Source organism: Notechis scutatus, chromosome 1 (genome assembly GCF_049901735.1).
Source record: "Notechis scutatus isolate UNSWTSFEM ecotype Mainland chromosome 1, rNotScu1.2, whole genome shotgun sequence".
NCBI classification, from domain to species: domain Eukaryota; kingdom Metazoa; phylum Chordata; class Lepidosauria; order Squamata; family Elapidae; genus Notechis; species Notechis scutatus.
Genome location: NC_142009.1, coordinates 26,527,433 through 26,549,828, shown reverse-complemented (window position 1 = coordinate 26,549,828; position 22,396 = coordinate 26,527,433). Strand labels below are relative to the sequence as shown.

At 38.5% G+C, this 22,396-nt stretch overlaps 1 protein-coding gene across 4 annotated transcripts in view; it reads left to right on the top strand.

The window, feature by feature from the left end:
* The window catches only part of DNMT3A (DNA methyltransferase 3 alpha), a 131,608-nt gene that overhangs the window by 95,750 nt on the left and 13,462 nt on the right, over nt 1-22,396 (top strand). For 3 of the 4 annotated variants that reach the window (XM_087959416.1, XM_087959406.1, XM_026671559.2), the window contains 5 exons: nt 14,170-14,382; nt 15,385-15,543; nt 20,726-20,833; nt 21,585-21,741; nt 22,033-22,182. In XM_087959416.1, the coding sequence (XP_087815542.1) occupies nt 14,200-14,382; nt 15,385-15,543; nt 20,726-20,833; nt 21,585-21,741; nt 22,033-22,182 (757 nt within the window). In that variant the 5' untranslated portion in view covers nt 14,170-14,199. Of the gene's footprint in view, nt 1-11,017; nt 11,117-14,169; nt 14,383-15,384; nt 15,544-20,725; nt 20,834-21,584; nt 21,742-22,032; nt 22,183-22,396 lie in introns of all 4 variants that reach the window. The other variant, XM_087959423.1, reaches the window with a different exon arrangement.

Here is a 22,396-nt window from a genome sequence, read left to right as displayed (position 1 = left end):
AGATATGGCTGGTTGGCAAACAGGCACTGGAACAGACTTGAAGAAAGGCAGGGAGATGGTATTGGAGGTCTGCCTTGAAGGAATATTGGAGGTGGGAGAACAGATTCCCCCTTCCCCCCACCCAACCCAGTAGCTGAGGCAAAATTCTCAGTTTGGTAGATATTAGTTGTGGGCCTGATGAGGGGAAGATTGTGAAGACAGGCTGCAGTTTCTTATTTCCTACAAGCGCTTTAAAAACCTCAGAGGAAAAGGCTGCTCCTTCATGATATGGTACAGTGAGGGGCCACTGAGATTGGAAAAGTGTGAGGTTTTGGCTAAAGGAAAACAGTAAAAGCATACCTGCATTTGGATGTGAATGTGGGCCTGGTTTTCCAACCCATAGTGGTATACATTCTCACCAGAAACCATTTGCAATAGAAATGAATCTATCCAAGAAAAATAACATTCCCTAATTACAAGAAGCTTAGAATTAAACCAGTATTCAAGAAGCAAAATCATTTGTCATCTTAGCCAGGTCTCATATAATGCAAACCTGATAAAATGCTTTACTGGGAGTCAACAAGATTTTTACCTTTCTGTTCAATCTGGCCTGTCCTGCTCCACTAGAAGACACTTTCTACAAATTTATGGCATAAATTTTGATTAAGGAGAACCAACTAAAATTCCCTGCATGCATCTTTTTTTTCCATTCTGGTCTTCCTGTTGTTTTTAGATTGCAGCCTTGCTCCATTTCCTGTTTCTCAACAGCTCAGGGATTAAGCTCCATTTGCTCCACTTCTTCAATATTCTTTTGAACAATTTAAACTCCAAAGACCACTTGCTATTCACTTGAGAGGAAATATGAAGAACAACATACCAAACCATAGGTGCAAGTTAACAAAACAAAGCTGATGTATTCACATAATATATCATGCCTAAGTAAAGCATATGACACCGTCAATCTTAGTTCATATAACATATGAAGACCTAAAGGTTTCAGGGAGTTTCAATCCGTGGTCTGCTATTGTATAACCTGTACCTGCTTCTATTCCTCATTATTCAGGACTGCTCTTGCTAAGTATATAGTAAGGATGATTCATCAGGTGATTATTTTTGGTGCAGCAGATATTTGAAACTTTAAATCGAATAATTCTTTATTGCAACTGTTAACCAACCCATGAAACTATTAGGAAGAAAATAGCAACTTCAGAAGGCCTATCAGGGCAACTTTAAAGAATAAAATACATTTAATTCATAGAAAAAGATAAACTAATTCCATAATCAGAAGCCTCCCAATACCATCCAGTATGAATCTTCCATCCTATGTAAACTTAATTGGCTTCTTCTTAAACCCGTCAGGGTATTTAGGGTTAGTAACCTTTCAGCAAGAGTATTATGCCAATAAGGTATGCTTACATGATCTGTTCAATCAGTGGTTGAATAAAACAATCCAGATGGCTTAAGTGAAAGCACTAACTAAGGAAAACTGGAAGAATCCATCAGCAGGGAAAACCTTGCAGTCCTGGCCAGTCTCATGGGAGAATAGGACAGGTTGTGGACCTCTCAAATGCGGGTTTCTTGCTGGTTCTATTACTGTAATAGAATGAGCAAGAAACCCTTCTGTTTATTTCTTTTAAAGCAAAACATAACACTTCCTACAGCCCTTGGTTCCTGTTCACATCTTTTTACTATTTCTGTCAAGCAGGGAATCGTTTCTCCATAGGCAATCAAGGGGAATAGAAGTTACAGCCCTACTGATGATTTCCATAGCATAGTCTGCATTTATACCATTTATAACAAGTACTGGTAGTTTAAAAGAAGGATTTTCTCATAATATAAATGGCCACCCCACTTTTACCATCGCCAAATGGAGTTTTGCAAACTTTTGTTCTTTGAAAAATGTCTTTTAACCAAAGACAATACTATCTGTCTCCACATTGATTATTAGCTAGTCTGTTTACTGCCTTGCCTAAGGGATAGATAAACAGTGGAGGCATAACTAGTAAGATGTGCCTCTCTTAAATATTTCCATTTTGACCATTTTTCTTTCCTTCCTCCTTCCCAGTTCCTTTGGCTTGTAGAGTGAAGTCTCTTCATTAGTGGCTGAATGTATTCTTGATATCTACTGATAACCCTGTTTCACAAACATATACAATCAGAGAGGTTTGTTATTGTTTACAAGGGAAAGGAGGATCCCTGAAAGTGTTGGATTTTCTTTTTGTGAAACTCCTCCAACTCCTGAGATAGCAAAACATTTCTCAACCATGTATGAAAGTATTAACAGTTTCCCCAATTGGCTGGCCTGTGTTGGGAACACAGTCATTTAAGGGGAACAGAGAAAGCTCTGAATCTTTCCTAAATATTGAAATAAAAGCCCCATTGGCAGTGTTACTTTCTGATATTTAGCAATATGATTATCCCCTAGGCTCATATTAAGACTTTCTGTGAGTTGCATGGAGAAGCCGGGCAGTGGCTGTAGGTACTGTGTTACTAAATGAGCCATTTAGATTTAGCTATAGAGTACAAGGACTGAAAAATCCAGCAAACAAGGACTTAAGTGCTTGCATTCTTAAGTGGATTTTACCAGGAGACATTTATATCCTGCTCTTTTCTCTGAGGTTCTCAAGAGAAGTAGCCTTTTAGCATTATATCATAGCCATTGTTCATGTGAAGTAGAGAATTTTGCTCCAGGTCTACTCAAGAGGCTTTGTAACTCTGTAAAGGTTTAGAGCTGGGTCTTTCTTCCAAGTTCACTGTTCTGGTTTCTACAACAAGCTGGCTTTGCAAAACCAAAAGAATATAAACAGTGTTTTTTTAATGCAGAAATTATTGCGTTAACAAAATCTCCCTTGTGCAAACCCAGAAAGCATTGAAGGCAAGTGATTAGATTCATATAGTTTGCTTAATCTTTAACCTGGATTAACAAAATGCAGTTGTGGTTTTAGAAATACGAGTCAATGGATGGAAGTATTTGGGCGGCCTTGTTTGGGTTTAGAAACTAAACAGGATACATTTTAGTTAGTACCCAGAAGGGACAATTCCAGGGCTGAAAGTTACAAAGTTGGAAAAAACATTTCCAAAGGAGGCAATGGAAAACTGCTCCATATTGTTAAGAAATTTGGATGATTTGTGTAGTCCCCAGGACCTAGGATGTTTTTTTTAACCTTGGCTCAATATGTGATAGCTCGCTTTGCATAACATGCTAAAATAATGACTAGGGTTTGACTGAACCATATGCCAAGACCTTGAGTTCTAGACTTGTCTTGATAATGAAGCCAGCTGGGTGATCTTGGCCCGGTCATTCTCTCTCAGCCCTAGGAAGGAGGCAAAAGTAAAGTTTTTTTCCCCAAAAAAATCTTCAGGGGCTTGTTCAGACAGTTGTCCTGAGTCAAAAATTGACTTGAAGACAAGCACAAACATTTTCAGTGAACAGTAGTATTTTAAAAGAAATCTTTTCCTCCTATTTTTAAAATTGTAAAATTAAAAAAAAAGAGTGCAAAATGCAACAGGTAAAATAATTTAAAAATTAAATAGATAAATACTAAAGTACAACTTAATAAAATTAAACAAGACTTGCACTTTAAAAAAAGCATGATTACAAATCACACCATTTTTCATTTTAAAATTTATGCCCTTTCTTAGGCAATGTACAGGGACTCTCAATTTTATTCTCCTGATGTCAGAAAATTAGTGAGGGGCCTTGGTGCTCTCTGAGCTTGGTTGTTTTCTTGCAGATGTTTCATTACCAAACTAAGTAACATCATTAAGACCGCAACAGCCACTACATAGGACAAACAGAAGACCAGCAGAGCGCATTCATGAACACCAACTAGCAGTTAGAAGATATGATGAAAACTCCTTAATTTCACAATGCATGGACAGACTTAAGATTAGTTTCAACTAGGAAACTTTGACCATGGTAAATCAAGCCAAGACCACTCCTACCAACACTGACAAAGGAAACCATTAAGAATATAAATTGAGAGCAAACCCCACTCCCTACTAGCACTGATGATGTGATATCATGCAGTGCACTGCAATGTTTGCAACAAAACTGAGCTCAGAAAGTACCAAGGGCCCCTCACCTAATTTTCTGACATCAGGAGAATAAAATTGAGAGTCTCTGTACGTTGCCTAAGAAAGAGCATAAATCTTGATAGTTCAATCCTGAGCTATAAATATTCTCTTCTATCAAAAAAATAGGTACTAAACAAGTCTCCCTAGAATTGAGCATTAGCACCAAGACATTTGCTTTCTGAGTAGCTATCACTAAAGAGGAGTAACTAAAGCAGAATTTTTGTTAAACTTTATAGGCAGGCATTTGTTGAGATAGTATGATCCTAAGAATTGAAGAGTTATAAAGGTCAAAACCAGTATCTGAATTTAGCCCTATAAATAAGCAGCCGCCATTGCTTTCAAGCCATGAGAAACTAATAGAATCCCAGAACTAATAAGTGGATGAAGGTTGCATTGTCAGCACTCTTAAGAAGAGGAGGTGAAGAGCTAATGGCTCTAAACCTCTCCTAATGACAATTAATATTACCTGAATTAATATTTTGTAACTTAATGAGTTGAACGAACCGAACCCATTTTAGTACTTTAGGATTAGTGTACCACCGTATATCATGCAGACTCAGAAGATACCACAACTATCAAATCTGTTATGTGAATGCAGCCAAAATATAGTTAAACTAACTGCTTTCTATTGAACTGATGAAGCTTCTTGGAAGAGAAATGGAATGTCTTCCTCTTCCTCCTCAAGGAAAAAACAGTTCAGTTGCCTTTTGTTCATAGAAATCTTTTGAGATTTCTATGAACTATTGCAACATTAAGAGGGCATGGTTCTGATTCTTTCTTTTAAATCTTGTCATCTTAAATCTTATGCCTGTTCTGTGGAGTAATCTCTCCCTCTCTCCCCAAAATATATCACAGGCCCCTCCTCTTCTTGACTTTAGGAAAGCTGTTAAAACCCGACTTCCCCCAGGCATCCTTTTCCCAGGCATCTTGGGCTACTCCAGTGGAAGCCTCCTTGTAATTCTTTTGTTACCTGCTTGGTTACCATTTTATATTTGACATTTATATAATATTGTTCATTAAATAGGGGTTTTCTTCTTTGATTCGTTCGTTTTTCTGCTGTATGCTGCCCAAAATCACACTGCTTGAGTTGGGCAGACTTATCAATCTTAAAAAGTGAATACATACAATAAAATACTAATAACAGCAGAACCTTGTAGTTTCAGAATTCAAGAGAATATCTAGCTTTATTAGAGATTTCCCATTGTGTTCTGTTTTAGGTCAGACAGAAACCCTCTTTATTTTTCATACCTTTAATCTCAGGAACACAATTCTTTCATTGAACTCCTTTTCCCCCTTCTTTTCAAGTAAGCAACAGAAACACGTTTACTTTAGAGGAGGCTCAGTTCTCAGAAAGTCAGCCACTATCTAATACAGCCCAGAAATAGTGCACACTGTGGGCTTCCTGGATACCTCCTTCTCTTCCTGTAGGTCAGCCTTCCCCAGAACCACTTGGGCATGACCTACAGAGGGCTTCAGCCCCCATGATACCTAACTCAAGAGACAAACATACAAACAATTAAAACATCACTTTTCTTCAGAAATGTCTAATCCTTACTTAGTTCTTTTTTTTATATAAAAGTGTTTTATTTTTATAACAACAAAAAACAAACATATAAAACCTTTCTTTTCCATAGTGTGTCAGTTGGGTACATATTTCTTTGTGCATAAAATAATGTTATCATACATATTTAACTTGTATATGTTTATAATCATTCTAATCAGTATCTTATATCGCATATATCACTTATTCTATTATCCTTAGCTTTATAATTGTTGACTTTCAATAATATATTTCAAATTCATTTTCTTACTCTAACTCATCTATTTATCAATAACAATATATTATACTATGCTTATATAATTCAATTCTTTACTCTTCTATCCAGCCATTCATAAAATAAATTCCAAATTTTACAATAGTCTTTTCTTCTTGTTCTCTAATTGCCATTGTCAGTCTACTTATTTCTGCACATTCCATTGTTTTCTTAATTATTTTCTCCTCTTGTCGGAATTTTCCATTTCTCCAATTTTGTGCAAATACAATCCTAGCTGCTGTTAACATATTGATAATCAAATACGTTAACTCTTTGTTATAACCCTCAGGCAAAATTTCCAATAAAAATGTCTGGTTTTAAGTCTATAGATTGTTTTATCACAGGGGTGGGCAAACTACGGCCCGGGGCCACATCCGGCCCGTTGGTCTGTCCAATGCGGCCCGCCCCTGAAAAAAATCACTGCCATTGGTCTGTCCAATCCGGCCCGCCCCTGAAAAAAAATAGCTGGGTGTGGCGTATTGCCCTGTGCCGCGTGGCCCCCAAAGCTGCAAAACAGTGCGGAGCAATCTAGGGGTAGGAAAGAAAAGAAATTTGCAAAGGCCTCGGCTGGGAGTTCGAAATCACCTTCGAGTGCGACCTCTCCGAAGGTGAGTCCCGCCGATCCCCCTTTTTTTCCGGGGCTTCCAGGCATAACATTTGCAAAGGCAAAGCTTGCAGGCTGGAGCGCTCTTCGCCGAGGAGCGGGAAAGGTTCCACCCAGCGGGCGGGGCGGGCTGCTTGGAGCCACCTAAAGCTAGGCCGCTGCTGGTGGAGCCTTGCCCTGCCTTGGTGCCCCGTTCCCGGCTCGGCGGTCCTGCTCGGCGGCACTTTAAAAGCCTGCTCCCAGCACCCGAGCAACTTCCCAGCAACTTTCGGCTTCGTTTTTAACTCGCGGGCGCCAGGCATGATATTTCGCTCTGAAAAAAAAATCGGGCCGGCCAAAAGAGACCCCCGCTGCGCGCCCGGGAATGCCCGCTGCTTTCCCTTGCCGGGCCGGGCGGCGGCGTGTTGCACGGAGGCTGGTCTGTGGCTGGCCCAGCTCCCTTTTCCTGCCGCTCAGCGGCCTCCGCCGCACCGGCCGGGCTTCGCTCAGGTATCCGGCTGGGGCTGTCAGGAGTTGCTACCGCCGGCGCAGCTCCACGTGGCTCCAGTCCTGCGTTGCCTCGGGAAGGAAAGGCAAAACCAGGAGCCGCTGCTGCCGTTGCAAAGCACCGCCGCGGCTCTTCCTTTTGCCTTTCCTTCCCGAGGCAACGCTGGACTGAGCCGCGCCAGCGTAGCACAGAAGGTTGTCTTTGCTATGCCTGCCTAGGTATTATATTGGCCAATTTCATACAATATGCTATCCAAGACAGTTAAAAATCTTCAGGTTGTGTTTACACAATGTGCAAAGTTGATTAGTGTCAACTTTGATTACTTTTTTTTCTGCCTCACACATTAAATGAAATCAATGGTTTAGTTTACTTTAGAGCAGGGGTAGTCAACCTTTTTATACCTACCGCCCACTTTTGTATCTCTGTTAGTAGTAAAATTTTCTAACCACCCACCGGTTCCACAGTAATGGTGATTTATAAAGTAGGGGACAAAACCCCTACTGCCCACCATGAAAGCTGGAATGCCCACTAGTGGGCAGTAGGGACCAGGTTGACTACCACTGCTTTAGAGTGTAGTTTTGCCTGAACGTAGAAAGTTAAGTTAATGCATTCAGGTTGAGTTGTGCCAACCTGTAAGGTTTTGGTTTTAGAAATACACAAACCCACTCCCTTAATAGCAATAGCACTTAGACTTATATACTGTTTCACAGTGTTTTACAGCACCTTCCAAGTGGTTTACAGAGTCAGGATATTGCCCCCAACAATCTGGGTCCTCATTTTATCAATCTTGGAGGGATGGAAGGCTGAGTCAACCTTGAGCCAATCAGGAATTGGAATCAGAATTCAGGAACGAATTCCTGGCTGTGAGCAGAGCTAGCCTGCAATGCTGCATTTTAATCACTGCGCCACCAACTCTCTTAACCAACTCCCTTCCCTCGGACTTACTGGATCACCACCATAGCCCTCAGTTCCTAACACAGCAATCCTAAAATGATGAAATATGCTTCATGACATGATGAGAACACATTTTCATACATACACTGTATGTAAGTGGCCAGATTTTGTCACAACACACACGATGTCATTTCACCACTCCATATGGATGCCTATGGTTGCTCTATCCATCTTTGTGAAGCTCTTAGCATTAAAAACTTAGCATTAAAAACACCATGGGCAAATAGGCGGCAATATAAATCCAATAAACAAATAAAAACTGGCATGAGCAAAACAGAATAAAGGTTGAAATAATTTACCTAGTAAAGAAATTGCATATGTTGGGTGGCTTCCTATCACTCAAGAAGCTCCAGGGGGTGGGTGGGAATTAAGATACAGCAAATGAATAGCTGTTTACTTCGCTTCTGATATAAATACTAGATCACATGTGTATTTTTCCAATGGGTATATAACAGAAATTAAGAAATATGGCATTATAAAGTCCAAAAGCTGTGAAGAGAAGAACACTTCTATTCAGAAGTATACAAAACATTCTGCTATGTACTTGGATATTTATATTTATTATTTGCTTTCCCCCTAACCATTCTCCAAGAACCTGTGCTTCAAAACTCAGGCAGATATTGTACCTCTGCTATACAGGTAATCGTTGTCTTACAGCTACAATTGAGCCCAAAATTTCCATTCCTAAACAGGACAATAAATGGTTGTAAGCCAAGGACTACCTGTACATTAAAGTGACCTGGGTTTTTGTTTTTTGCTTTTGTTTTTGCTTTTGGATGAGACTGAAAAAGATGCCACTGCAATTCAAAGGCAACTTGTTACACAGTGCAGTTGTTAAACCAGCTGCTTTTTGTTTTTGTTCAGAAGCCTAAAAAGAGTGAGCTGCTTTAATGAGTAGCACAGAGGCGCATAGTACTTGCGAGGCTCAAGACATTTTCTGAATACACTTCCATTTTCCTTTATTGTTATTCTTTTTTGTATTAGTTCAGCTGGCATGCCCTGTTGAGGGGGGAAATATATCCAGGACACATGTTTCCTTAACTCTGTACTTGGAGAAAATTCATAGGGATCCCACCTGAGTATCATGATGCAAAAATTAAGCAGTGGAATCTTTAATATATGTTTTGTTATTTTAAAAAGTCCTGCATCTAAAAGAAATGAGTCTTAGTTTGCATGACATGACTAAATCAGATCAGTTTAGTAAGTTTAATTTTAATTTGAGTGGGTTTTTTTTTGTGCATATTGTTAAGCTAGTCCACTTGATTTGCTTATGCTTCATTGATTGTTCAAATACAATAGTATTTGGCCAGGAAGTTAAGCAGGGATGTATTTCTCACCTATATACACATTAAATTCTGGGTCCTGTTTTTAAAAATGAAATATTTACGATACCTGCTTAGTTTTAAAATTGGTTGGTTCATATTATACATGGCAGGAGCTCTTATCCACGACTATATTTCAAGTGGTAAGTTAAACATAAAAATTTTAGGCCTTCCTTATGCAAATACTTCACAAAGTAACTGAAGTAATCAACTAAAATGTTTTGGTAATTACTTTTATCACTGTTAAGGGAAGTAGTAAACAGCATAATACAATACATAATAGTCATTAGCCAGTATGGATAAAGGAAAAGCAAAGGCAGGCTCACAGGTGCTCTGTAAAAGCATCTATTCAAAGTAATTAATCAACAGAATAGAAAAGACCATTGGTGAAAAAAGTTAGATAATGAAGCAAGGGGTATTTTACATAACTTTGCATCTAAAAGGTATCAAAGAAATGCTAGATATTTTGTGGGGAGAAAATTCTTGGTTGAGTGCACCTACAGAAGACTCATGATCACTCTGGAAACTGTCCTTGATCACTCTGGGAATTGCCCATCTAATCAGTGAGGGAGTGGCGAGGGGGAGGAAATGTTTAATGCTGGCCCCAGGTCTGCATTATGGGTCTTTTATTTGTGTTTTGCCAGAGATCTTTCCAATGCAAGGTAAGAGTGTTTCAGAATTGAAAGTACAAACTGAAAGTACAATCAGAGCTGAAGAAGCTTCTTGGATGAGAAGCGAAAACAGAAATCCAGTTGCCTCTTGAAGAAAGCACCTTTGGTACAATGTAATAAACGGGGGAAAAAATCAGTAAATCAGTTCAGAGGAGGAGACATTTTACTTGGACAATAAGGATTGCTAAGTGTGTATTTGTTTTTATGATGCCAGTGTCTCAGTTTAAAAGTTTAGACCATTTATGATTAGCGCTGATCAACCAGCTTGACTTGCTGTTCTGTCATCAAATATGATGTGCATCTGTGCCTGTGCATATAGCAATGTCTGGGAAAGAAAGTATTTGATTTCAACATTTTATTTTGTGTATGGAAAACACTTTAGCTATTTTCATATGAGGCTCTACAGAAATCCAGTTCTGTTACCTCTGGTCATAATTCAAAATGTGATATATACAGTACCTGGCAATGACTAGAAATCCTATTAAATTTAGAGCAGCTCCATGTGAAGAAGATAAGTATTTGTTTTAATCCAGATATTTGCGTGTATGTATGTATATAGGCAGGAACTAGTTTCTACCATGCTCTCTTGTTACTGTCATCCTTGAGATCACTGTGATGGCAAAGAATTGGAAAATAACAGAACTGATAGGCATTTGATGTATTTACATTTGGCAATCCATAGGAAAATTTCCAATTATCCTTCCTTTGTAATATTTATGACATTTAAGTTATGAGAAAACTTTTTAAAAAATTCCTTTGGTTCAGGCCTGTTCCCATCTTGAGACACTGCTTTGATAATTTCATTTTTCTCTTTCTTGGAACATATTCTTCTCTTTAGAAAAAAGGGGAATGGTCTTAAACCTTCCTAATAGCGCAACTAGAGATAAGCATGCTTACAATAATAAATATTTAGTAAGAGTTTTGTGCTCATTTCTAAATGTGTACTAGAAGCTACTTCTACACAGTTGTTTTTGTTTGGAATTTGCCTGAGGTATGTAACTCACTATTCGAGGTCAGAGTTCAGGATTCTGGTTGCCCAACTTGGATTTAATGTGACACTTTAGCCCTGCATCGAGACATCCTGTGATCTCAAAATTATTTTTTTGCAGCCTCCAGAGACTATGCGGATTATGCTGTCAAATTTCATCAGTGTGCTTGCTGAAAATCATCAGTTTCCTGTTGTTTTGAGGCAGGAAATCAAGAAAATTGTAACATAACCATAAAATATGCTTTATGCCGCTGAAATACATGCTGAATGTTTTTTTAAAACCAGTTTAATGTATGATATTGTAGCCTGATGCTCCTCCATGCTTTTGTTGTTTGCAGGTATTAATATATTTATATTTTATTTGCCTTATTTGAAATTGGACAAAATCTGCTTTCATCTATGTTGCCATCAGAGATCTAGCACAACAGATGGTATAGCAATATTTTACATAAATATAAAAAACCAAACAAAAGTCTAATTAACCAATACTCTCTACTGTAATTGTAGTTCTACCAGGTGTACAACATAACTTAGATTATATTGCACTTTCCCCTATCTACTGTGGTGTTTGATCCAGCTGAAAATTGCTAAGTGTAGTCTCTGCCTGCCCAAATATTACAATTCTTGATTCATCTATTCCAGAAAATATCGACAGCTCCTACATTCTCATGGAAACACAATTATATTCCTAACAGAAAAGGCAATTAACTGACTAGGTATTTTATGGTTAGGTACAAAGCAGGGTAGAGCTATTTTCCTACACTGTGAGGCATATTTTTATTTTTTCATAGTAGGATTGCCCACCCTGATTTTCTTCTTCTTTTTTTTAGTGCTTTTACTCTTTTGTCTGTCTGTCTTATACTGCTCTGTTATGGAATGTGGGATTGTCCCAGTGGGGCAAACTTGTCTCCACCCAGGCAGTCATAGATTCAAGTTTTTCATTTCCTGCCATAGACAGGAAACAAGCCAGCAGTCCCTTCTATCACCACAGTCCCCTTACTGTGGGAATATAAATGATTTCATTCTGGTTTTTCTGAAGACAAATGCAAGATGAGTTAGACTTCCCTAAACTGATGCTCTCCAAAGGCATTTGAATGCAGCACTTGTTATCCTTTTAGCCCAGTGTTTTTCGCACTTGGAAACTTTAATATAGATGAACTTCAACTCCCAGAATTCCTCAGCCAGCAATAAAATATAGGCTGGATTCACACAACATGCTCAACACATTTTCATTGTGTAAAAGCAACTGTTAGATTTTTTTTTAAAGCTTGCCAAGTATGGGTTAGTAGAAATATGACATATGGAAGATATAAGGGCTGGGCAGACTGTTGTAAATTGTACAGCAATTAAAAATAATATATAGTATAATTCATTCTCTCCTGTTCAAAAGATTATGTCGGGTTGCATTATGGTAAAACATTATCTAAATCTCTGGTAGTTTATATGATAGACTTCAATCCTGGAGTCCTTGTAGATTCATGTGCTAAACAATCTGGTACATATAAAACAGTGCAATTGTTCAAATCATCTAGACTTGCTTTTTTAAAAAAGTGTTCCTAACCTTAGAGGGATTAAGTGAACCTATGTTTCTGTCATAATGCCTGTATTCACACAACATGCATAATCAGAGATTTGAATACTTAATACAGGTAAGTCCTTGACTTACGACCACAATTGAGCCCAAAATTTCCATTGCTCAGCAAAATTTTGCCCCATTTTATGACCTTACTTACCACAGTTGTTCAGTGAATCACTGCCATTTATTAAGTTAGTAACACAATTGTGCCCCATTGACTTCACTTGTCAGAAGGTCACAAAAGGTGATCACATGACCCTGGGAATTGCAACCATTATAAATACATGTCAGTTGTCAAGCGTCTGAATTTTGATCACTGCCCATGGGGATGCTACAACAATCCTGAGTGTGAAAACCAGTCCTAAGTCATTTTTTCCAGTGCCATTGTAACTTTTAACAGTCACTAAAAGAATGGTTGTAAATCAAGGAATGCCTGTAGTTGTACCTACATAAAATGCTGTAAGTGTTATAAGCGGCTTAATATAATGTGTAATGCCAGTCCTTTTGGCTATTTTATTACTCAATGTGTTGTGAGGAAGCGGAAAATAGATTAATTAAGTAACCAAGTTTAGTACGTTGTTGTTAGTTGTGAAGTCGTGTCCGACCCATTGCGACCTCATGGACAACGTTCCTCCAGGCCTTCCTCTCCTCTACCATCTTCCGGAGTCCATTTAAGCTCACGTCTACTGCTTCAGTGACTCCATCCAGCCACTTCATTCTCTGTCGTCCCGTTCTTCTTTTGCTCTCAATCTTTCCCAGCATTAGGCTCTTCTCCAGTGAGTTCTTCCTTCTCATTAGGTGGCCAAAGTATTTGAGTTTCATCTTCAGGACCTGGCCTTCTAAAGAGCAGTCAGGGTTGATCTCTCTACTGGTTTGATCTCCTGACTGGTTTGATTGCCTTGCAGTCCAAGGGGCTCGCAGGAGTCTTCACCAGCACCATTATTCAAAGGCCTCAATTCTTTGGCGCTTCCTTATGGTCCAACTTTTACAGGCACACGTTGCAACTGGGAAAACCATACATATGTCAGAGTATATTCATGAACTGGAATAGAGCATGGTAACAAGGTCAGCCAATGAATAGGCATAGCAACTAAGTCAGCCAATGAGAACTGTTTGGAAACTGAAACTAGAAGTAGCCTAGGCGTGGCTCTATATTAAGCTCTGCAGCTCTGAAGCTATGTTGAGCTCTGAGTCTGGCTATTGAAATGAAACTGCTTCTCTCCTCTTGCTTGCCTGCTGAACTAAAGTAAAAGAGAAACTAGCTTGCTTGCTTGCTGAAGACTGGAGCTCTGCTCTGAACTTGCAACATGTTTCTGTCTGAGTTTGCTCCATGTTGGAGAAATCTACAACTGGTTTGTAAAATTTACTTATTATGTTTATAAAGATGTTAAATGAAGCATCAGCATCTGTGTTTATTTTTCTGACGCTGAATTAACGCTGAAAAGCTCTGAATAACATTGCCTTGACTCTACGTGCTTTTGTGGCAGGGTGATGTCTCTGCTTTTTAGTATGCTGTCTAGATTTGCCATAGCTTTCCTCCCCAGGAGCAAGCGTCTTTTAATTTCTTGGTACAATATGAGAATACAATTATTGAGAGATCAAGGATTAGAGTAAAACTTTAAAAACTTAATTCAGAAATAAGTTCTTCAAGAACATTCTCATGACTCTCTACCTTCTTAACTCTGTTCTTTCTGCAGGCTGAAAAGAAAGCTAAGGTAATTGCTGGAATGAATGCTGTGGAAGAAACACCACGGAGCGAGCCCCAGAAGGAGGAGGAGGCTAGCCCACCAGCCTCACAGCAGCCAACTGACCCTGCTTCTCCCAGTGTGGCTACTACCCCAGAACCTGTGGGGCCTGATGCTGTAGACAAGAGCATATCAAAGTCAGCTGATGATGAGCCAGAATATGAGGTGAATCAGAGACAAGAGTTCTGCTCCTAGCATTTGTTTTCCCCATCATTCTAAGCTCCCGGGAACCCTTGTTCTTGAGGCATCTCTAGTTAGCCTTTCCTGTCTCCAAAAGGCATTTGTGGTTGTATTACGGCTAGTTGGATAAAAGGAAAACAAGCCTAGCAGGTGCCACCCATCAAAAGTGCCATGCTAGTGGAAGAAACCACCCCTGTTGATTCCTTTTTATGTACTGAAGCAGCAGCCAGGTATTAGATGCAGTGAATATGCACTGCAGATAGATGGAAGAGCCTGAAGTGGACACATATGATGATGAAGGACAAGGAAATGGAAGAGAAGAATGGGCTTAGGAAGAAGTTCGTTTAACATAGGGGTTGTGAGGAAGAGGTTACAGGAGGAGGAGAAAAGGGGAAATTGTGGAACAAATAAAAAGAAACCAAAGCCTGGATGTAGGGAATAGCTGAAGTTGAGTGGGTAAAGAAACAGGGTGGCAGTTGTAGACTAGAGTGTAGACAAGAGCATATCAAAGTCAGAGAGCTAATGAGAAGTCCAAATCTTTTCACTTAGCTATTGATGCTGTCAGAAAATAACTTTTGGCATTGTTAAAAAAAAAGTCAGCAGATGAATCCCTCTCTGATTCAGAAGAGTGAAAAATAAATAAATAAAATAAATTCCTGCCCATCTGCTTTTTCCTCCTATATAGTTTTTCAAGGCGCATCTCCTTGCCTTTCCCATTTCCTAAGTTCTCTTTCTTTCCAGTCACATTCAGGTTTCTTTCAAAGCATTGCTGACTCACCTTGTTTGTATGTGGCTCTCTGTTCTTCAGCATGTTCTCTGTGAATGATGCATATGGGATTAACAACTGTGCTGCAACCTTCATAAAAAGCATCCAAAATGAGGAGTTTTAGCAGAATCCCTGGCCCTCATTGAGTATTTATGTGTGATTCTCTTCAGTTTTTCCAATCACTATAACAATTCGCTTATTTTTTTTCTTTTCTACTGCAGGATGGCCGGGGGTTTGGGATTGGGGAGCTGGTATGGGGAAAACTGCGTGGATTCTCCTGGTGGCCAGGCCGCATTGTTTCCTGGTGGATGACTGGCAGGAGCCGGGCTGCTGAAGGTACCCGCTGGGTCATGTGGTTCGGTGATGGGAAGTTCTCTGTGGTAAGTGACTGAGCTCAGGCTGGGTTTTCTGAAAAGGTCCCAAACTGGAAAAAAGACTTCCTCCGACCTGCTTCTTTGTATGAACAGTCCTTCTTGTGCTCTTATTTTATTATTTTATCTGTTTTATTTCTAATGTTTATATGCCAGCTTTCAAGTACAGAAAGCAATCCTTGTATAATTATTAAACATTTTAAAAAGACAGCTGAAAATAGCACAGCTATTTTGTGCTAAAATAGCATTTTTGTGCTAAAAAATAGCAGATAGAACTGCCCACTGAAGAAGTTTTTATTTGGGGCAAGAAGGACTTATGTTTCCGTTCACATGTCTTTATGCCTATTTAGAAGCAGGTCTCAGACCCTGGACAATCTCCTATAACTGTGATGCTGCAGATTAAAAACATAGTGCTTCAGAGGTTAAAACCAGTGTGTTGAATTCAGAAGCCTGATCAATCGTTTATTAGAACATTAGAAAGTACAACCTGTGAACAACTTAAGGAGTCTCTTGGGACTCTCCTTGGAGTGTAAAGGACTGCATACAATTCTGAGGCTTCAGGTTGTGTATCTGTGTCACAACCTTTAGTTTACAAGCTGTGCTTCCTGGATTAATACAATATGCTAAGCCAGAATGAAAGTAATTACATTATGGTTTCGTACAATGTGTGAATTCACCCATTGTTTATTCAGCACTTCGTTCCATAACGGCAAGTATAGTCCAGTTTCTGAGTCCCAAATTAATCAGTGGTATTTTAAGGTTTTTGTTGTTTCTAAAATTGTTGATATGCGTGGTGCAACAATCACAAAACATAATTAATATACCTTAATACTGTTTCAATATATACTAAGGCTTTGCAAGTTTTGCAATGCTACAGTCCCCTAAAATATAAAACATAATTTAATTGTGGTTACAACTGGCAAGAAATATACACTACCTCCTTTTAAAAATTACATTTAATCTATGTATTAGTTAAAATGATTTATTAACTTTATAAAATAAAACTTTTCCACTGGAAATAAAAAATGAAATTTGAACTGTATTTTAATGGGAAATAATGATGAACTTGTTTGCTTTTTACAATTCATTTAAATTTTATTTTGAAAACAACCATTGTCATTTTTCATTCCTCATTTATTTTGTACTGATATTTCTATTTTCAGCAGCAATTATAAGAAACTCTGACTCAAACAAATAGGAAGTTATTGGCTTTTATCAATACCAATAGATGGTTTATCTTTAGCTTTTTTGTTTCGATAAATTTATTTTTCTATTTTGAAATCCTAGAGATTTAAAATAAAAGGTAAACATTTTGAATTATTATATACTTATTGAATTATTGTGTATACTTTTGCAGATTATTGATGTGTCATTGCATGTCACACTGGAAAATATAAATATTTCTGTGAGGCGGAAAAAATAACTGTTTTGACAAAATGATTATGGATGTGTAAAAGAGAAATGTGTTTTGTTTCAAACAAAAGGCAAAATGTCATGTTCACTTCTTTTGCTAAATTACTGGATCAGCCATTGTTTGGCAGAAATAAAACCTAGAACTTACTTTGTTGATCTGGGTTTTGACCAAAACAAAACCTTCAGAGGCCATGAAGTAACTTGGCCATGTAGGCCACTGGACTTACTCCCATCCTCCTCTTAGCAACTGCAAGAGTGGGTTATCCCACCAGTCAAGCTGTCTGTCCTGTCAAGCTTGCCTTCCCGTTCTTCCCTTCTCTGCTTCTTTGTTGCCCTGTTATGGGATATCCCATCAACCCAATTCACTTCCCAATCTTCTCAAACGTGTGAATTAAGAATTAATATTAGGCTAGTGAAAACCATTATGTAAATTATGTAAATGTTGGCCAGGAAGAGAAGGGTCAAATTTCCACTGAGTTGAAAAAGTGTGGGAAATAATCTATATTGGAAAAGATAAAGTGTAACTGTTCTGATCTGGGAATCCAGCAACTACAAATCAATTGAATTAAAAAAAATTCCAACAGAAAATATAAAATAAATATAAAAGTTATGGCCAATCACAAGATCGGACAAACTTAAAACTAATTTTAAGAGCTCGACAATACAGATTCCCTGAAGACAAAAATTCAATACTCCTATGTTATGTGAAGAAAATGTAGTTACAATATATAAACAAAGATTAAACTTAGTCCAGTTCTAATCAAAGATTTAAAGAGAAATAGGGCATTGAATCAGATTTTTCTCCTTTTTTTTTAAGACAAATTTTATTAAGTTTTAAAGACAAACAAAACATCATTAAGCATTGAAGACATTAAACCTCTTTCCATTATAAATTTTTACAAGGCAGATAAAACATTATTTTATACAATATAGTTCTGATATATCCCATTTCCACTTAAATGTCTTTTAGCAGATTTCTCATTATTTCTCTTTGCTCTTATTCAGTTACATTTCTTCTGTATTTATCCATTTTATAATCATCATATTCATATTTCCCTCTGTCTTGTTTGCAATTATTCTCCTCTAGCTTTCCTCCAAGGTTTTATTAAATCTCAAACGGACATACACACACAAAACACAAAAACATAAAACTTCTTTTTAAAAAGTAGCTTGGCCCCGGATTACCACTCTTTATGTGGACTTCAATTAAATTTATGCTCATCTTATATACCATTACCTATCTTATTTACCATTCTATATCTTCATTATAACTTCTCCCCGCTTTCCACTCTTCTTAATTCTATTTTATTTATTTCATCTTAATTTAAATCATTATACTTGTATCTTTTGTCCATTCTTTTCCAATTATCCATTTATCTCATTCCCTATAGTAGGAAAAAAAAAGATTTCTCCTGAAATCACTAATCGAAGTATGATGCCTTTCCATCGCTCCCCTAAATTAACATTTAAGGTAACACCCAGTTCCCTATCTGATTCTGCTTAGTACACTCTACCTACTAATTTTTAAGAGAGAAAGAAAATAATAAATCCATAAAGTAATTAAATATATAATTAAACATTAAATCTCATAACATTCCAATTATCTATTTCAAAAACAAATGCTACAATAATAAATTCATACTAACATCCACACAATAGTCAATTAAACTCTATACTTAACCTAAATATTTTAAACATTCCTTTTAATATTTTATTAAGTCTTAAAATCTATCATTATTAAACCTTTAATGTTTTAATCTTTACTTAAGTCTTATAAAATTCTAATTTTCTATTTCTACTACAGATGCTACATTACTATCTTATGTACCTTGCAGAATCCTTTTGAAATAAAGTTATACGTTACCCTTTATCCCTAAAAAAAAAATTTCTTTTTCACATCTTGTTTCATACCTTTGTGGCTTTTTCCCCCCTTCTTCCTTCCTATCTTATCCCATCTGGTCTTTTTACTCCCCTTAGCTTCCCCTCTCTGTTGTATTTCTCTTTTCTTTTGCTTTCTAACATTGTATTGATTTTGCATCTTATTTTTCTCTTTCTTAGATGTTTTTTTAAGTCTTATGTCCTTTTTCCTTCCTCTCTTTCTCCTTCCTTTCTTAATCAACTTTATAGATTCGTTAAAGATGGCTTCTTCTTCTTCTTCTTCTTCTTCTTCTTCTTCTTCTTCTTCTTCTTCTTCTTCTTCTTCTTCTTCTTCTTCCTCCTCCTCCTCCTCCTCCTCCTCCTCCTCCTCCTCCTCCTCCTCCTCCTCCTCCATCAATTGTTGTGTTTGCTGATAAGTAGCAAGCGCCATTTCTAAAAAGCGAAAAATTTCTTTCACAGCGTCTTTGCCTTCTTTCTTTATTTTACCATATTCCTCTCTCAGTTCATCAACAGATAAAGCCATTATAAACCTTTTCTTCTTTTTATTTTCTTCTTCTTCTTCTTCTTAGAACAACCAAGATAATTCAAAGCTTAAAACAATTCCCCAAAATCCCAAAGTCATCAGACAATCCAAACAGAGCACAAAGTTCTTCCCTTCACACTTTTTCTTCCTGGGGTAATATCAATTGGAAAGGGGGAAAAAAAACACCAATCTGTATTTTAAAGTCTTATTGCGATTAACTTCCAATCTCAAAATCTTCCAGGCATCTCCTCCAACAAAATCTTAATATAAATTTTTCTTTCGTCCTCTCCCTTCCCACTTGTAACAAAAAGCTTTAAATTTTTACCTTCTATAAAATAGAGGCTTTTCAATGTCCATTTGTTAATTCCATAGGGAAGGAGAGTAAACTTTCTCTTTCAGCACTTTCACTCGCCGCTTGTAAATCTCTTCTGGAAACAAAGTATCTTTCAAAAAATCAAGATTTTCAGGATATTAAATGCATCTTATAGTCCCAGTTCAGCCAAAAAACTTTCGCTTCAAAACTTTCTCCTTCTTCCTCCAGCACAATCTTGTCCAGCTGCCGGCTTCTTTGTGACGGCCATTACTGACTGCCGCTGCACCGCCTTGAGAAAAGGGAGTTGTGCCGGGTGGGGAGGGGGTCTGCGAAAACCCCAAACCCCTGTCCGGATCCCCCCTATCTTCGGCTGCCTCTACGGGGCAGCCTTATCCTCCAGACCCGTCGGGATCGGAGGCACCAAGACGGCTAGCGCAACAGGGATCGCGCAGGATCGCGAAACCCCGCCGCCACCGAAGCCTGGCAAAACCGGAAGTCCAGATTTTTCTCCTTCTGATGTAATGTATTTAAACTTCTTGACTTTTGTAGAAGTTTTAAGTTTAAATCTGTGCCGAAGGAGATTGGTCCCAGCTTTTTTTTTATCTCTGCCTCCACTGTCTTTTTTCTTTCCCAAGAGAAATGCTTGTAGTTTCCCAAAAGCTGCTTCTTCCTGAAGAGGGAGGGCTTGGGGTAAATCCGCCTTTTCCTTACACATGCGAGAGAAATGTTTATTTGGTGTATCCGACCGTGTCTGGTGTGATAGACAGGGGAAAAGACTGCAATATTGAGAATGCTATGTGTGCTCGATGGGTTCAGGATGGATGAAATAATTGCATTAAGTATATGCAGTACACATTTCGTGATATCCATCCTGCTCCTTAAATCCACAACCCCAAAACACTTTTTTTGGGGGGGGGACTCTTAAAAAGGACGTGTTGTGCAGTCTTCCATTCTGTTCCCCTCTTCCCAGCCTTCTGTGAGGCTGTGGATGAAGCCAGCCTTAGAGACCCATGCTATTCATAGGGAAGAAATAATTTATATCCGTGATCTCTTTGTTCTGGTAGGTCTGTGTGGAGAAACTGCTTCCACTCAGCTCCTTTGCTAGCGCCTTTCACCAGGCCACATACAACAAGCAGCCCATGTACCGAAAGGCCATCTATGAAGTACTGCAGGTAAAAGTGTTATCTTTGTCGTTCCTCTGGGACTTGTTTCCCTGGCAGTCTTTCCCCTGTAGTGACTAACTTTTGTGGTGGAATAAGGATATCTCAGCCTGCAGGACATGAGATGGACTGCTCATAGATGGACGGAAATAATCTTCAGACTCATCCCTGTACCATCTCAGATTGGCTATCCCAGAGAATGGGGGGAAAAAATAACTCACTGTATCCTTGTGCCATTAAATAATTTGAGATAGTTCACGGAAGCAAGCAAAGCTGTTCGTTAAAAGAGAAGGTAATACAAATGAGAAGAAGAGAAAGGAGGGAAAACTCAACCACACTTTTTGGGATACATGAACAATCTGACTTTTGAGAAAATAGCTTCCTATATAGATAAAATTCTGTTTTCCCTCCTGTATTGTCTTGGACAGCTTCACTGATTCAAAAGAATGTAAGAAAGCCCAATACAATATGTGGAGTTTGGGGAACATCATTTCTGTTTATGTAATATGGTGGTTAAAGCCTTGGACTAGAAACAGGAATCCAAACTCAAGTTCCATTTTGAGCTTAACCTATCTGAACCAATCTATCTGTTTGGGATTAAATTAAAGAAGATTCTATGGAGTTGACCTTTAGTCTGAGAGAAAAAGTGGGATATAAATACAATAAAATAAATTACGGAGCTCAGGAAAGACATCTGTACAAACTGTACAAACCATTCAATCCAGAATCAATTGACCCTTCTGTCCATCTGTCTCCCCGCCAGGTGGCCAGCAGCAGATCAGGCAAGATCTTTCCATCCTGTCCAGAGAATGATGAAACAGACACATCCAAAGTGGTTGAAATCCAGAACAAACAGATGATTGAATGGGCCTTAGGAGGGTTCCAGCCATCTGGCCCAAAGGGATTGGAGCCTCCCGAAGGTAACGAAATGGAGCTAAACCATCACAGCCCCCAAAGCCCCTCTTCCATAAGATAACAGGCGGTTTTGGCCCATTTGTCTCTGAGGTGTGGTAAGACTCCTGTTCATTCTAATAGTAGGATTTCACAGGACAAAAAACACAATCGTATAAACAACTCTTTGGAGGTTAGCACACTGTCATATATCACAAAGTCTGGTGACAGATAGGCTTCCCGATCAAAAGAATCAAAGCTTGATTTCCCACACTGCTTATCTTGCTGCCATACTAATGACCTTCTTTCTGCCATCTCAGAGGAACGCAATCCCTACAAAGAAGTTTACACGGAGATGTGGGGGGAACCAGAAGCTGCTGCCTATGCTCCTCCTCCACCAGCCAAAAAACCAAGGAAAAGCACAGCTGAGAAGCCTAAGGTCAAGGAAATCATAGATGAGCGCACCCGAGGTACGTCTGGGACAGAATGGAATGGGTAGCTTGGAGGTTGTTGGCTTATCCCAGCTAATCTCCACTTTATCTTATTTTTTTTTCAATCCCAAGCTATATCTGAGGATAGACGAGTAGTCAAAACCACTACGTACTTCTAGCTCTCAATATCCTTTCTTACTGCTGTTTGTGGGACCATTGGGGCACGCTGTAGGTGTCCCTACCCCCACCCCCG